The sequence below is a fragment of the Theropithecus gelada genome, chromosome X, assembly GCF_003255815.1.
Source record: "Theropithecus gelada isolate Dixy chromosome X, Tgel_1.0, whole genome shotgun sequence".
NCBI lineage: Eukaryota > Metazoa > Chordata > Mammalia > Primates > Cercopithecidae > Theropithecus > Theropithecus gelada.
Genome location: NC_037689.1, coordinates 78,701,882 through 78,717,693, shown reverse-complemented (window position 1 = coordinate 78,717,693; position 15,812 = coordinate 78,701,882). Strand labels below are relative to the sequence as shown.

Genomic DNA, 15,812 nt, shown 5'->3' with positions numbered 1-15,812 from the left:
TTGGCAAACACCCCCTTAAAGGAATTCAGAGTCAAAAATAGCTCTGTGTTCAGAAACCAATGGTGGTAGTGCTAGTTATTGTTACCTGGGAGAGGGGGAACGATATACAACTTTTTCACTGCTTGCAGCAATATCTTTGCTGTTGAGAAGTCATTGTTGAGCTAAGTGATGTCCCCTGGTGCTACCTTGACCTAAAAGGAGACTTTTTGATCTACAGCCTTTATTCTTCCAGAAATCTTTTGCATTTTCTCAGACAAAAGTCACAAATTTAGGTGGTTTAAAGGCCTCTTTAAAATAATAGAGATAAAAATATTCCTGATATTAAAAAAGCTCAGGGAGCTGCTCAACAAAATGCTTTATTTCCTGTAATCACGGAAGCATGACAGCTCTAAAACTTGTAAACCAGCAATAAAATTAGCTTATTCTAGTTTCATTAACCAGCCCTTAACCTGGTTTCATTAACCTCCACTAAGTATGAAATATGAGCATATCAGAAATAAAAGCTGCCAGCTTCAGAATAATTATTTTCCTCTTCCTTCGTTTTTGTATTAATAACAGTGACAAACTATACTTTGGCCTTTTCTTGGACTTTCTCTCTGTTTCCCCTAATATTTTTTCTTTCTTTTTTCTTCTTCAAGGTGAGGCAATGGAACAAGGTTTACGAGACTGCTGTCGATCCATACGAATTGGAAAGATCCTGATTCAGAGTGATGAGGAGACACAAAGAGCTAAAGTATATTATGCCAAATTCCCCCCAGACATTTACCGGAGAAAAGTCCTTCTGATGTATCCAATTCTCAGTGAGTGGCTTCCGTTTATTTGTAACCTTTGGTTAGGGTTTAAATTCAACTTAGTGCCTGCCTCCTAGGTACCCTTATATAAAAGGCAAAAATAGTTTCTAAATGTGTTCTTCTCAGTTGGGAAAACTGCCCCGGGCAGTTCACTGGAGCGGTTTTATTGCATAATAAGAGAATATACAGTAGTCAGACCTTATTAGCCCCAACAAGCTTCTATCTTGAATACGTTGAAACAAATGATTTAATGAGGCAAAATATATGGAATTCAGAAAATATATCGAAACATATCTCCTCTTTAGCCTAATGAGTACAGCAGTGATTTTCCTCAATAATTTATTCTCTCTGGAGGTAATATTTTTTCCTGCTCTTCTGTTCTCTTTCTTAAGCTTACTCAGACCACACTTGGCATGGTCTTTAAGGGAGGTGAGAGGGAATATGTTAAATTTGATAGCTCATATGCTAAATGAATTTAGGGCTTGGTATTTGATAACTCAAAAGTGTATGTGTCATGTTCATTATTGAAAATAGCACGGATAAAGAACAAGTACCTTCAAATGAAGTGGTTTCTTATGTTAGATTGCTATATTGCCCTTGCTTCAAAGACATTTTGTGGCCGGGTGCTGTGGCTCACACCTGTAATCCCAGCACTTTGGGAGGTCGAGGTGGAAGGATCGCTTGAGCCCGGGAGTTTAGGACCAGCCTGGGCAACATATGCAGACCCCATTTCTGCAATAAATAGAAAAGTAGCTGGGTGTGGTGGCATGTGCCTATAGTCCCAGCTACTTGGGAGGCTGAGGTGGGAGGATGGCTTGAACCTGGGAGGTCAAGGCTGCAATGGGCCAAGATCATGCCACTGCACTCCAGCCTGAGTGACAGAGTGAATCCCAGTCTCAAAAAAAAAAAAAAAAAAAAAAAAAAGACTTTTTAAAATTAATGTTCAGGTTGCTAATGCATTTGGTTATCTTTTGATTTCAGGCACTGGAAATACTGTAATTGAAGCTGTAAAGGTTCTTATAGAACATGGAGTTCAACCCAGTGTTATCATCCTACTCAGTCTGTTCTCCACTCCTCATGGTGAGTTCAGCATGAGGCAGTAACTAGGGCTCCAGATAGACCTGAGGTGGGTAAGTATGCGTTTTCTAGCTTCTAATCCGGAGGAAAAGTTTATCTGCTTTCACATTAAATCTGAATCTAATTTTGGTAATTATAACTTGTGTTTGTCATTTCTAAGCTGACTGATAACATTTTATACCATTCTAATGTTCAAATGCAAATGGAGAAGTATGAACTAATGCCATTTAAAAGAATTGCTGTTGTTTTCCTGGTTTGGCCTGCAAATGACTGAAAGGTTCCTGTTTCCCTGAGGCCTGAGAACTGCTCACAAAGAGCAAGAAATATAAGGTTCTAGCTAGCCCTGTAGTCTTACTGAAGTAATCTTTGCAGTGTGAAGTGAAGAGCGGAAGTTTTTAAAGTTAAACTTCTGCTCAAAGGGCAGAGAGAACTGTGTGTTCTCCATTTCCTGAAGGAGGTATACCTAACTTAAGATCCTAGTGTTTTTTTGCCATACATTATAGAACAATTGAGAATATATTTTAAGAAAATAATTATAGGTGCATGTAGAAATTTAGCTTCTAGGATGTTTACTGTAGAGTTATTTGGTATAAGAAAAAATGTGAAAGTATAAAAATGACTCACAATAAGGAAATGGTTAAATAAATAATATATATTCAAAGGATATACTATTATGTAACTGTTAGATCATGTTTTTGGAAAATATTGAATGGCATCCAAAAATGTACATGGTAAATGTAAAAAAGCAGTATAAAAATAACAACATTAGAATAGGGTAAAGTGTTATCACCAAGCTTGGAGATGACTAGTACAAATTATGACTATTTTAATTACAAAAATCAGAGTTGGATTTAATATGGAACCTAATAAATCTTTCCTTAGCATGAGAGGCTAGACAGACAATGTTGTTTCAATTTTGGTTTCAAAATGCATACACAATGTTAATAGTGGTTATCTTAGGTTGGTGGGATTCTAAGTGCTTTTCATTTTATTTTTAAGCTTTAAATTGGTATTTTTCAAGTATTCTACAGTGAATTTGTATTTGTTTCATAATTTTTAAAAAGGGCAATGTATGGTTTCTCTAGTCAGGTGTTTTCTCATTTCCAAAATTTCTAAGTCTTAGCCAGTTCTGAAGAGGCTACAGTATATCTAGTTGGGAAAGCTGGTTTCAGTAGGTTATTGATAGGAATTATGGCCTGTTTGATTACTTTGCTGTTTCATAACCAAGTATTACTTGTAGTTCAAATGTTGGTGGTAACAAAAGGTGATTTGCTTAATTATCATTTATATATATAACACAGGTGGCATTGAAAAAATTGAGAGAATCCAATAATTATTAAAATTTTTGCCTTTGGGAATGGAAAAGCACTCGTTTTAGTTCTAATAGTATACATGAGAATGATGTACTATTCTTTGACATTTATAGCTGAAAAATTATATTCTGTGGCAGGATTTGCTATGGATTTTTAGTTTGACAGGGTAATTAAAATAGTCATAATTTGTATTGGTCATCTCTAAGCTTGCTGATAACATTTTATGTGATTCTAATGCTGTTATTTATACATTTTTTACATTTTTACATTTACCATGTACATTTTTTGATGCCATTCAATATTTTCCAAAAACATGATTTAACAGTTATATCTTTTGAATATATGTTATTTATTTAACCATTTCCTTATTGTGAGTTATTTACATACTTTCACATTTTTTCTTATGCCAAATCACTCTACACTGAACATCCTAGTCCTTGTTTTTTTTCCCTACCTGTTCCTCTCTCGATAAGCTAGAGTCCTAACTTCTAAAAAGCTGGTGTGCTCTGACACATCAGCTTTTTCTGTGAAAAACAAGCATGCTATGAAACACTGCACTTGTTTCATAGTGTTTCAGTTGGGAAACCATTATCTTATATGTGATCCTTTTTAATTTTTTTTTTTTTTAATAGAGATGGGGTGTTGCCGTATGGCCCAGGCTGGTCTCAAACTCCTAGCCTTGAGTGATACTTCTGCCTCAGCCTCCTAAAGCTCTGGGATTACAGGTTTGAGCCACTGTGCCTGGCCTGTGATCTTCGTTTTAAAAAGGACTGTATTCACTCTATTACAGTCACCTTTAAAATAAAACAAAATAAAAAATACTCTTCAGGGGGAAATTTCTGTAACTGAATAACTATATTTTTCAACTTGAGTATAAAATAATAATTCTAAGAATGTATTAGTGAGATGGAGGAGGCATAGTCTTGACTACTGTCAAAGCTTTTCAGACTTTATAAAAAGGAAGAGATTAACCAAGTCTGATTAGGTATTCAAAGATCATTGCTCTCTGTCTTCTGTCAATTTTAGACCTAGTGGCAATAACTACAAAATTCCTGAATTACAATTGGTGTTACCAAAACATCCTACCATAATAACTTTTTTTTTTTTTTTTTTGAAGGTGCCAAATCAATCATTCAGGAGTTTCCAGAGATCACAATTTTAACTACTGAAGTTCATCCTGTTGCACCTACACATTTTGGACAGAAATATTTTGGAACAGACTAAGTTATTTAAGTAAAATAATCATCTTGTGTAATAGTACAATCATGTTTTGATTTTCTATTTGTTTTACTGATTCAATTGAGAGGCAGAGAAGAATGTGTTAAAATGCTTTTTAGTTTTGGAAGTACGTATATTTGAGGTTATATCTCATTTAGTTATTTGTTTACTGTTGGTACCAAATTCAACAATGAAGTACATGCAACTCTTACAAAACATAAATTTTAATAATATTCTAATGCAAATTACTGAATCCTCAGTGCATTAAAATTATTTCGTAATTTATGAGCCTCTTAGTTTGGAGGTTGCTTGAAGCCACAAATAAAACTCAAATGAGAGTCAGTTCTTTGTCCCACTGTAGTTTGCATTTTGTTTAGTTTGGTTTTAGCTCTAGTAAGGCTTCATATATGTGGCTATTGCCACATTCCTGTACTGTTTTCTTTCTGATACTGGACATGCTAGTAACTTGGAGAGGAGAATAAAAGAATGTCTCCTGGAATTTTACATTCCCATTAATGTCCTCATTCAACTGGCAGACCTAGGATGTATGGTTAACTCTCAGGCCATTATGTTCTTCATGGCTCATTTCCCAAACTGCATTGTTGGTAGGTGCCTTGCTAAGCTGTAATGCAGTGAAGAAGATGGTGGGGCATTTTCAGTAATTGGAACTGTAATATTAATTTACAAGATTGAATCGGGGATGTCTGGAAGCTGACAAGGGAGAGCCAAGTACTGTTAATGCCATCAATCCTCTAGGAAGGAATTGGTGGTTTTTCTGAAGTGTGGGAGAAAGGGTGGTTTCTTGCTGGATTTCATGGCCAGTAAGTAAATTTAAATGCTTCATTTTTAATTTGGATGTTTCTGCTAGAGACCTTTGATTTGGAAATTAGTTATTTTGCATGTTTGTCAACTGTAGATGTATTAAAATAGAAAAAAAAACCATGCTTTTTATAAAAACGCCTAAGTTTTGTATATGTTCATCTTTAGGCTTCTGAAAGGAGAGAAACCATTTTGGAAATCAATGTTGGTGTTCTGAAATCTGCTTGTAAAACTCTGATCTCATTTTATATTGATATTAAAACATTTTAACAGTGTTGGCTAGCTGATTACTTGATTAATTATACTCCCATGGCCCCATAGGCAGCTGTTGTGGGCCTCTGTTCAAGAGCACAGAAAAGAGCAGAAGGAAATGTCTTAGAAAGAACCAAAGCTGATGAAATCAGCAAAGATTGGGGAGAGGAAGGAAGCCTAGTGTAGACTGGATTATATTTTTCCTTTGGAGACTAGAATACTAGAAGAACTTCAGTATGTTTTTCCCTTTATTTTTGAAGACTGTCATGTAATAAATTGAGATTAATAGATTACTCATATTATAGTTCTTCCATGGCAAATGTTGCTTTCAAGTTGTTATTGAAATTCTCATCTATACTCGTCAGTTAACTGTCTTGATACAGTGTGGATTTTGTTTATTCCTGACTAACAGAAGTTATAACTAAAGCCCATTAAAGCCAGAATTTCTATCTCCCTCTCCCAGCACAGATGTGAACCAGCAAATTTAGATGGAGAACAGATATGCTTGAGATTGGTGCATCAAACTAGTTGAAAAGATGACACCTACCACTATAGGAGTTAATGCTTCTAAATTAGTACTTATTTTAGGGCTTCAGTATTTCATTTGAGGTGACTTTCCAAAACAGCAGACAAATTTACATTCAAGTGTAGATATAAAACCATATTTTAAGCAAATTATTTTTGTATTACCAGCCATTTAGATTTAACATGTCTTTGTTCCTTGATTGATATTTAGTTGACTACATTTGGTTCCCACATGAAGAGCCTAGAATGAATAGTAGGAAGTATTCAATGAGGTCATAGTCCCCCCTGATGTTTGTCTTCTATCCCTTTCTAGATTTCAAGAAAATTATACCTATGGCTTTTGAAGTTTGTGTCTTTTAAGCAAATGAGGCATTATTTGTAGGGTTAATCACTTGCAGGACTCTTTGAGCATGGGACATTTTTAAGTATTCTAAATTTAACACAAGATTAACAGACTATTCAAAACAAGATTGTTTTTAAGTGATATGAACTTCAGAGCAGTATAAACTGTGTATATTCCTTACTGAAGAACACACCCTAGCACAATAAAAACAACACTCCAATAGTATATGCAGTGGTTCTCAAAACTTGAATGTACATCAGAATCACCTAGAGGGCCACAGATTGCTGGGCTCCACCCTTAGAGTTTCTGATTCAGTAGGTCTCAGTTAGGGTCCAAGGATTTGCATTTCTAACAAGTTCCCATGAGATGCTAATATTGTTTTGGAGACCACATTTTGATTTAAGATATTTCTTTCATAATAGAAGCATTTAATGTTACAAGTTTTCCTATAAATATTGATTTAGCTGTACCTCACAAATTTTGATATAGTATGTTTCATTTTCATTTATATAAAAATAATTGCTCATTTTTCTTTTCATTTCTTCTTTGACCCAGGGTTATTTAGAAACATGTCATTTAATTTCCAAATATGGGATTTTCCAGATTTCTTTCTGTTACTGCTTCCTAATTTAATCCCATTGTGGTGACAGAATATACTTCTTATTATTTGAATCCTTTTAAATTTATGGAGACTTGTTTTATGGCCCAGAATATAGTCTCTTTTGGTAAATCTTCCATGTGTGGTTGAAAACTATGTTTTATCCTGCCATTTTTGGATAGAGTGTTCTATGTCAATTAGGTTAAGTTGGTTGATAGTGTTGTTCAAGTCTTCTACTTTACTGATTTTCTGTTTTTTTTTGTCTGCTCCTTCTGAGGCAACTTTACTATTTTCTGTCTACTTATTCTATCAATTGTTGGGAGAGGATTGATGAAATCTCTGACTAAAATTTATATTTGTTTGTTTCTCCTTTCAGTTCTATCAGTTTTTGCTTTATGTATTTTGAAGCTTTGTTGTTAGGAGTGTAAACTTTTAGGATTGTTATGTTCCCTTGATAAGTTGACTCTTTATCATGAAATATTCCCTTTTATCCCTGTTATTATTCTTCCGAAATCTGCTTTGGCTGATGTTAATATAAATATTCTGGCTTTCTTTTGAATAATATTAACATGGCATATCTTTTTTCATCCTTTTACTTTTCTTTTTTTTTTTTTTTTGAGATGGAGTCTCATTCACTCTGTCACCCACGCTGGAGTGCAATGGTGTGATCTTGGCTCACTGCAACCTCTGCCTCCTGGGTTCAAGTGATGCTCCTGCCTCAGCCTCCCAAGTAGTTGGGACTACAGACATGTACCACCATGCCTGGCTACTTTGTGTATTCTTAGTAGAGATGAGGTTTCACCATGTTGGCCAGGCTGGACTCGAACTCCTGACCTCAAGTGATCTGTCCACCTCAACTTTTCAAAGTGCTGGCATTACAGGTGTGAGCCACCATGCCTGGCCTCATCCTTTTACTTTTAACTTATGTGTGGGGCTTTTTGAGACATGGTTTCATTCCATCACCCCGGCCAGAATGCAATGTCATGATCATAGCTCACTGTAACCTTGAACTCCTAGGCTAAAGTGATCCTCCTGCCCCAGCCTCCCAAGTAGCCAGGACTACAGGCATGCATCACTACACCTGGCTAATTTTTAATTTTTTTGTAGAGATGGGGTCTTTCTATGTTGCCCAGGCTGTTCTTGAACTCCTGGCATCAAGGGATCCTCCCACCTTAGCCTCCCAAAGCCATGAGATTACATGTTTGAGCCATCACACCCAGCCCTATTTGTGTTTTTATAGATTTTTCAAATTAAACATTTCAAAATTTTATTTCTAGAGACAGAGTCTTGCAATATTGCCCATGTTGGACTTCAACTCCTATTTCCTGAGTAGCCTGGGATGACAAGCATGTGCCACCACACCTGAATTGTTTTTATATTTAATCTGGGTTTCTTATAGGTAACCTAGAGTTGGGTCTTTTTTTTTTGTTTTTTGTTTTTTGTTTTTTTTTCCCAATTTGATGGTCTCTGCCTTCTAATCAGGATGTTTAGACCGTTTTTATTTAATTTGATTATTGATATGATTGGTTTAAAATCTACCATCTTGCTATTTGCGTTCTATTTGTTCTTTATTCACTTTTTCCTCTTTTTCTACCTTCTTTTGCATTATTATTTATTATTCCATTTTATCTCTTTGGATTATATTAGATACAATGCTTTGTTCTTTTAGTGGTTCCTTTAGGGTTTATAGTATATAACTTTAATTTATCACAGCCCACTTCAAGTGTAAGATAAGAACTTAATGTACTTCTATTCCTCCACTCAAGTCTTTTTCCTATTATTCTCATATGTTTTACTTCTACACGTGTTAAACCTTATAATACATTGTGGGATTTTGTTTGTTTTCAATACTTTTAAAGTGATATAATAAAAAGAAATAATAAAAAAGGTCTTTTCATTTTATATTTTTTAAAATATACTTTAAGTTCTAGGATACATGTGCAGAATGTGCAGGTTTATTACATAGGTATACATGTGCCATGGTGGATTGCTGCACCCATCAACCTGTCGTCTAGGTTTTAAGCCCCACATGTATTAGGCATTTGTCCTAAAACTATCCTTTCCCTTGCTCCCCATGCCCCAACAGGCCCAGTGTGTGATGATACCCTCCCTATGTCCATGTGTTCTCATCTTTTAACTCCCACTTATGAGTGATAACGTGTGGTGTCTGGTTTTCTATTCCTGTGTCAGTTTGCTGAGAATGATGGCTTCTAGCTTCATCCATGTCCCTGCAAAGGACACGAACTCATTCTTTTTTATGGCTGCAGAGTATTCCATGGTATATATGTGCCACATTTTCTTTATCCAGTCTATCATTGATGGGCATTTGGGTTGGTTCCAAGTCTTTGCTATTGTAAATAGTGCTGTAATAAACATACATGTGCATGTGTCTTTATAGTAGAATGATTTATAATCCTTTGGGTATATACCCAGTAATGGGATTGCTGGGTCAAATGGTATTTCTGGTTCTAGATCCTTGAGGAATCACCACACTGTCTTTCACAATGGTTGAACTAATTTATACTCCCACCAACAGTGTAAAAGTGTTCCTATTTCTCCACATCCTCTCCAGCATTTGTTGTTTCCTGACTTTTTAATGATTGCCATTCTAATTGGTGTGAGATAGTATCACATTGTGGTTTTGATTTGCATTTCTGTAATGACCAGTGATGATGAGCTTTTTTTTCCAATGTTTGCTGGCTGCATAAATGTCTTCTTTTGAGAAGTGTCTGTTAATATCCTTTGCCCACTTTTTCATGGGGCTATTTTTTTTTTCTTGTAAATTTGTTTAAGTTCCTTGTAGATTCTGGATATTAGACATTTGACAGATAGATAGATTGCAAAAATTTTTGCCCATTCGAAAGATAGCCTGTTCACTCTAATGACAGTTTTTTTTTTTCTTTTGCTGTGCAGAAGCTCTTTAGTTGAATTAGATCCCATTTGCCAATTTTGGCTTTTGTTGCCATTGCTTTTGGTGTTTTAGTCATGAAGTCCTTGCCCATGCCTATGTCCTGAATGGTATTACCTAGGTTTTCTTCTAGGGTTTTTATGGTTTTAGGTCTAACATTTAAGTTTGTAATCCATCTTGAGTTAATTTTTATATAAGGTGTAAGGAACGGGTCCAGTTTCAGTTTTCTGCATATGGCTAGCCAGTTTTCCTAACACCATTTATTAAATAGGGAATCCATTCCCCGTTGCTTATTTTTGTCAGGTTTGTCAAAGATCTGATGGTTGTAGATGTGTGGTATTATTTCTGAAGTCTCTGTTCTGTTCCATTGGTCTATATGTCTGTTTTGCTACCAGTACCATGCTGTTTTGGTTACTGTAGCCTTGTAGAATAGTTTGAAGTCAGGTAGGGTGATGCTTCCAGCTTTGTTCTTTTTGGTTAGGATTGTCTTGGCTATACAGGCTCTTTTTTGGTTCACATGAAATTTAGTTTTTTCTAATTCTGTGAAGAAAGTCAATGGTAGCTCGATGGGGAGAGCATTGAATCTATAAATTACTTTGGGTAGTATGGCCATTTTCACGATATTGATTCTTCCTATCCATGAGCATGGAATGTTCTTCCATTTGTTTGTGTCCTCTCTTATTTCCATGAGCAGTGGTTTGTAGTTCTCCTTGAGGAAGTCCTCTACGTCCCATTAAGTTATATTCCTAGGTATTTTATTCTCTTTGTAGCAATAGTGAATGGGAGTTCACTCATGATTTGGCTGTCTGTTTGTCTGTTATTGGTGTACAGGAATGCTTGTGATTTTTGTACATTGATTTTGTATCCTGAGACTTTGCTGAAGTTGCTTATCAGGTTAAGGAGTTTTTGGGCTGAGACGATGGGATTTTCTAAATACACAATCACGTCATCTGCAAACAGAAACAATTTGACTTCCTGTGTTCCTATTTGAATACCCTTTATTTCTTTTTCTTGCCTGATTGCCCTGGCCAGAACTTCCAACACGATGTTGAATAGGAGTGGTGAGATAGGGCATCCTTGTCCTGCGCCAGTTTTCAAAGAGAATGCTTCCAGCTTTTGCCCATTTAATATGATACTGGCTGTGGGTTTGTCATAAATAGCTCTTATTATTTTGAGATATGTTCTATCAATACCTAGTTTATTGAGTGTTTTTAACATGAAAGGGTGTTGAATTTTATCGAAGTCCTTTTCTGCATCTATTGAAATAATCATGTGGTTTTTGTCCTTGGTTTTGTCTGATGTATTACGTTTATTGATTTGCATATGTTGAACCAGCCTTGCATCCCAGGGATTATGCCAACTTGATCGTGGTGTATATAAGCTTCTCGATGTGCTACTGGGTTTGGTTTGCCAGTATTTTATTGAGGATTTTTGCATCGATGTTTTTCAGGGATATTCACCTGAAATTTTCTTTTTTTGTTGTGTCTCTGCCAGGCTTTGCTATCAGGATGATGCTGGCCTCATAAAATGAGTTAGGGAGGAGTCCCTCTTTTTCTATTGTTTGGAATAGTTTGAGAAGGAATGGTAGCAGCTCTTCTTTGTACTTCTGGTAGAATTCGGCTGTGAATCCATCTGGTCCTGGGCTTTTTTTTTCGTTGGTAGGCTATTAATTACTGACTCAATTTCAGAACTTGTTATTGGTATATTCAGGGATTAGGCTTCTTCCTGGTTTAGTCTTTGGAGTGTGTATATGTCCAGGAATTTTTCCATTTTTTCTAGATTTTTCTACTTTATTTGTGTAGAGATGTTTATAGTGTTCTCTGATGGTAGTGTGTGTTTCTGTGGTGTCACTGGTGATATCCCCTTTGTCATTTTTTTATTGCGTCTATTTGATTCTTCTCTCTTTTCTTCTTTATTAGTCTGGCTAGCAGTTTTTTTTTAATTTATTATACTTTAAGTTCTAGGGTACATATGCACAATGTGCAGGTTTGTTACATATGTATACATGTGCCATGTTGGTGTGCTGCACACATTAACTCGTTATTTACATTAGGTATATCTCCTAATGCTATCTCTCCACACTCCCCACCACCCCATGACAGGCCCCGGTGTGTGATGTTCCCCTTCCTGTGTGTAAGTGTTCTCATTGTTCAGTTCCCACCTATGAGTGAGAACATGTGGTGTTTGGTTTTTTGTCCTTACGATAGTTTGCTGAGAATGAGGGTTTCCAGCTTCATCCATGTCCCTACAAAGGACATGAACTCATCCTTTTTTATGGCTGCAGAGTATTCCATGGTGTATATGTGCCACATTTTCTTAATCCAGTCTATCATTGATGGATATTTGGGTTGGTTCCAAGTCTTTGCTATTGTGAATAGTGCCACAATAAACATACGTGTGCATGTGTCTTTATAGCAGCATGATTTATAATCCTTTGGGTATATACCCAGTAATGGGATGGCTGGGTCAAATGGTATTTCTAGTTCTAGATCCTTGAGGAATCACTACACTATCTTCCACAATGCTTGAACTAGTTTACAGTCCCACCAATGTGTAAAAGTTTTCCTGTTTCTCCACATTCTCTCCAGTACCTGTTGTTTCCTGACTTTTTAAAGATCACCATTCTAACTGGTGTGAGATGGTATCTCATTGTGGTTTTGATTTGCATTTCTCTGATGGCCAGTGATGATGAGCATTTTTTCGTGTGTCTGTTGGCTGCATAAATGTCTTCTTTTGAGAAGCGTCTGTTCATATCCTTTGCCCACTTTTTGATGGGGTTGTTTTTTTCTTGTAAGTTTGTTTGAGATCTTTGTAGATTCTGGATATTAGCCCTTTGTCAGATGAGTAGATTGCAAAAATTTTCTCCCATTCTGTAGGTTGCCTGTTCACTCTGATGGTAGTTTCTTTTGCTGTGCAGAAGCTCTTTAGTTTAATTAGATCCCATTTGTCAATTTTGGCTGTTGTTGCCATTGCTTTTGGTGTTTTAGACATGAAGTCCTTGCCCATGCCTATGTCCTGAATGGTATTGCCTAAGTTTTCTTCTAGGGTTTTTATGGTTTTAGGTCTAACATTTAAGTCTCTAATCCATCTTGAAGTAATTTTTGTATAAGGTGTAAGGAAGGGATCCAGTTTCAGCTTTCTACATATGGCTAGCCAGTTTTCCCAGCACCGTTTATTAAATAGGGAATCTTTTCCCCATTTCTTGTTTTTGTCAGGTTTGTCAAAGATTTGATGGTTGTAGATGTGTGGTATTATTTCTCAGGCCTCTGTTCTGTTCCATTGGTCTATATCTCTGTTTTGGTACCAGTGCCATGCTGTTTTGGTTACTGTAGCCTTGCAGTATAGTTTGAAGTCAGGTAGCGTCATGCCTCTAGCTTTGTTCTTTTGGCTAAGTATTGTCTTGACAATGTGGGCTCTTTTTTGGTTCCATATGAACTTTAAAGTAGTTTTTTCCAATTCTGTGAAGAAAGTCATTGGTAGCTTGATGGGGATGGCATTGATTCTATAAATTACCTTGGGCAGTATGGCCATTTTCACGATATTGATTCTTCCTATCCATGAGCATGGAATTTTCTTCCATTTGTTTGTGTCCTCTTTTATTTCACTGAGCAGTGGTTTGAGGTTCTCCTTGAAGAGGTCCTTCACATCCCTTGCAAGTTGGATTCCTAGGTATTTTATTCTCTTTGAAGCAATAGTGAATGGGAGTTCACTCATGATTTGGCTCTCTGTTTGTTATTGGTGTATAGGAATGCTTGTGATTTTTGCACATTGATTTTGTATCCTTAAAATTTGCTGAAGTTGCTTATCGGCTTAAGGAGATTTGGGGCTGAGATGATGGGGTTTTCTAAATATACAATCATGTCATCTGCAAACAGGTACAATTTGACTTCCTCTTTTCCTAATTGAATACCCTTTATTTCTTTCTCCTGCCTGATTGCCCTGGCCAGAACTTCCAATACGATGTCGAATAGGAGTGGTGAGAGAGGGCATCCCTGTCTTGTGCCAGTTTTCAAAGGGAATGCTTCCAGTTTTTGCCCATTCAGTATGATATTGGCTGTGGGTTTGTCATAAATGGCTCTTATTATTTTGAGATACGTTCCATCAATACCGAATTTATTGAGAGTTTTTAGCATGAAGGGCTGTTGAATTTTGTCAAAGGCCTTTTCTGCATCTATTGAGATAATCATGTGGTTTTTGTCTTTGGTTCTGTTAATATGCTGGATTACGTTTATTGATTTGTGTGTGTTGAACCAGCCTTGCATCTGAGGGATGAAGCCCACTTGATCATGGTGGATAAACTTTTTGATGTGCTGCTGGATTCAGTTTGCCAGTATTTTATTGAGGATTTTTGCATCGATGTTCATCAGGGATATTGGTCTAAAATTCTCTTTTTTTGTTGTGTCTCTGCCAGGCTTTGGTATCAGGATGATGTTGGCCTCATTTTTAAAATGAGTTAGGGAGGATTCCCTCTTTTTCTATTGATTGGAATAGTTTCAGAAGAAATGGTACCAGCTTTTCCTTGTACCTCTGGTAGAATTCGGCTATTAATCCGTCTAGTCCTGGACTTTTTTTGGTTGGTAGGCTATTAATTGTTGCCTCAATTTCAGAGCCTATTATTGGTCCATTCAGGGATTCCACTTCTTCCTGGTTTAGTCTTGGGAGGGTGTATATGTCTGGGAATTTATCCATTTCTTGTAGATTTTCTAGTTTATTTGCGTAGAGGTGTTTATAGTATTCTCTGATGGTAGTTTGTATTTCTGTGGGATTGGTGGTGATATCCCATTTATCATTTTTTATTGTGTCTATTTGATTCTTCTCTCTTTTCTCCTTTATTAGTCTTACTAGCAGTCTATCAATTGTGTTGATCTTTTCAAAACCCAGCTCCTGGATGCGTTGAGTTTTTGAAGAGTTTTTTGTGTCTCTATCTCCTTCAGTTTTTCTCTGATCTTGGTTATTTCTTGCCTTCTGCTAGGTTTTGAATGTGTTTGCTCTTGCTCCTCTAGTTCTTTTAAAAACCAGCTCCTGGATACATTGATTTTTTTGAACAGTTTTTTGTGTGTCCATTTTCTTCAGTTCTGCTCTGATCTTAGTTATTTCTTGTCTTTTGCTAGGTTTTGAATTAGTTTGCTCTTGCTTCTCTAGGTCTTTTTATTGTGATGTTAGGGTGTCGATTGTAGGTCTTTTCTGCTTTCTCCTGTGGGCATTTACTGCTATATATTTCCCTCTAAACACTGCTTTAGCTGTATCCCAGAGATTCTGGTACGTTGTGTCTTTGTTCTCATTGGTGTCAAGGAACTTATTTATTTCTGCCTTAATTTCATTATTTTCCCAGTAGCCATTTAGGATCAGGTCATTCCGTTTCTATGTACTTGTGTGGTTTTGAGTGATTTTTTTTTTTTTTTTTTTTTTTTTGAGATGGAGTCTTGCTCTGTTGCCCAGACTAGAGTACAGTGGTGTGATCTTGGCTCACTGCAAGCTCCGCCTCCCAGTTCATGCCATTCTTGTGCCTCAGCCTCCCGAGTAGAGTAGTTGGGACTACAGGTGCCTGCCACCATGACCGGTTAATTTTTTTGTATGTTTGGTAGGGACGGGGTTTCACCTTGTTAGCCAGGATGGACATGATCTCCTGACCTCATGATCCGCCCGCCTCGGCCTCCTAAAGTGCTGTTGAGTGATCTTCTTAATCCTGAATTCTTATTTGATTGCACTGTGGTCTGGAGAGGCTGGTTTTTGTGATTTTTGTTCTTTTGCATTTGCTGAGGAGTGTTTTACTTCCAATTATGTGGTCAATTTTAGAATAAGTGCTATGTGGTACTGAGAAGAATGTTTATTCTGTTGATTTGGGGGTGGAGAGTTCTGTAGATGTCTATTAGGTCTGCTTGGTGCCCAGCTGAGTTCAAGTCCTGAATATCCTTGTTAATTTTCTGTCTCGTGATCTGTCTAATATTGACAGTGGTGTGTTAAAGTC

At 36.5% G+C, this 15,812-nt stretch overlaps 1 protein-coding gene across 4 annotated transcripts in view; it reads left to right on the top strand.

Moving 5' to 3' along the window:
* UPRT (uracil phosphoribosyltransferase homolog) overlaps nucleotides 1–5,493 on the top strand; it is a 139,397-nt gene extending 133,904 nt beyond the window's left edge. For 3 of the 4 annotated variants that reach the window (XM_025372313.1, XM_025372310.1, XM_025372312.1), the window contains 3 exons: nucleotides 639–800; nucleotides 1,773–1,871; nucleotides 4,299–5,493. In XM_025372313.1, the coding sequence (XP_025228098.1) occupies nucleotides 639–800; nucleotides 1,773–1,871; nucleotides 4,299–4,405 (368 nt within the window). In that variant the 3' untranslated portion in view covers nucleotides 4,406–5,493. Of the gene's footprint in view, nucleotides 1–638; nucleotides 801–1,772; nucleotides 1,922–4,298 lie in introns of all 4 variants that reach the window. The other variant, XM_025372311.1, reaches the window with a different exon arrangement.
* Nucleotides 5,494–15,812: the final 10,319 nt, after the last annotated feature.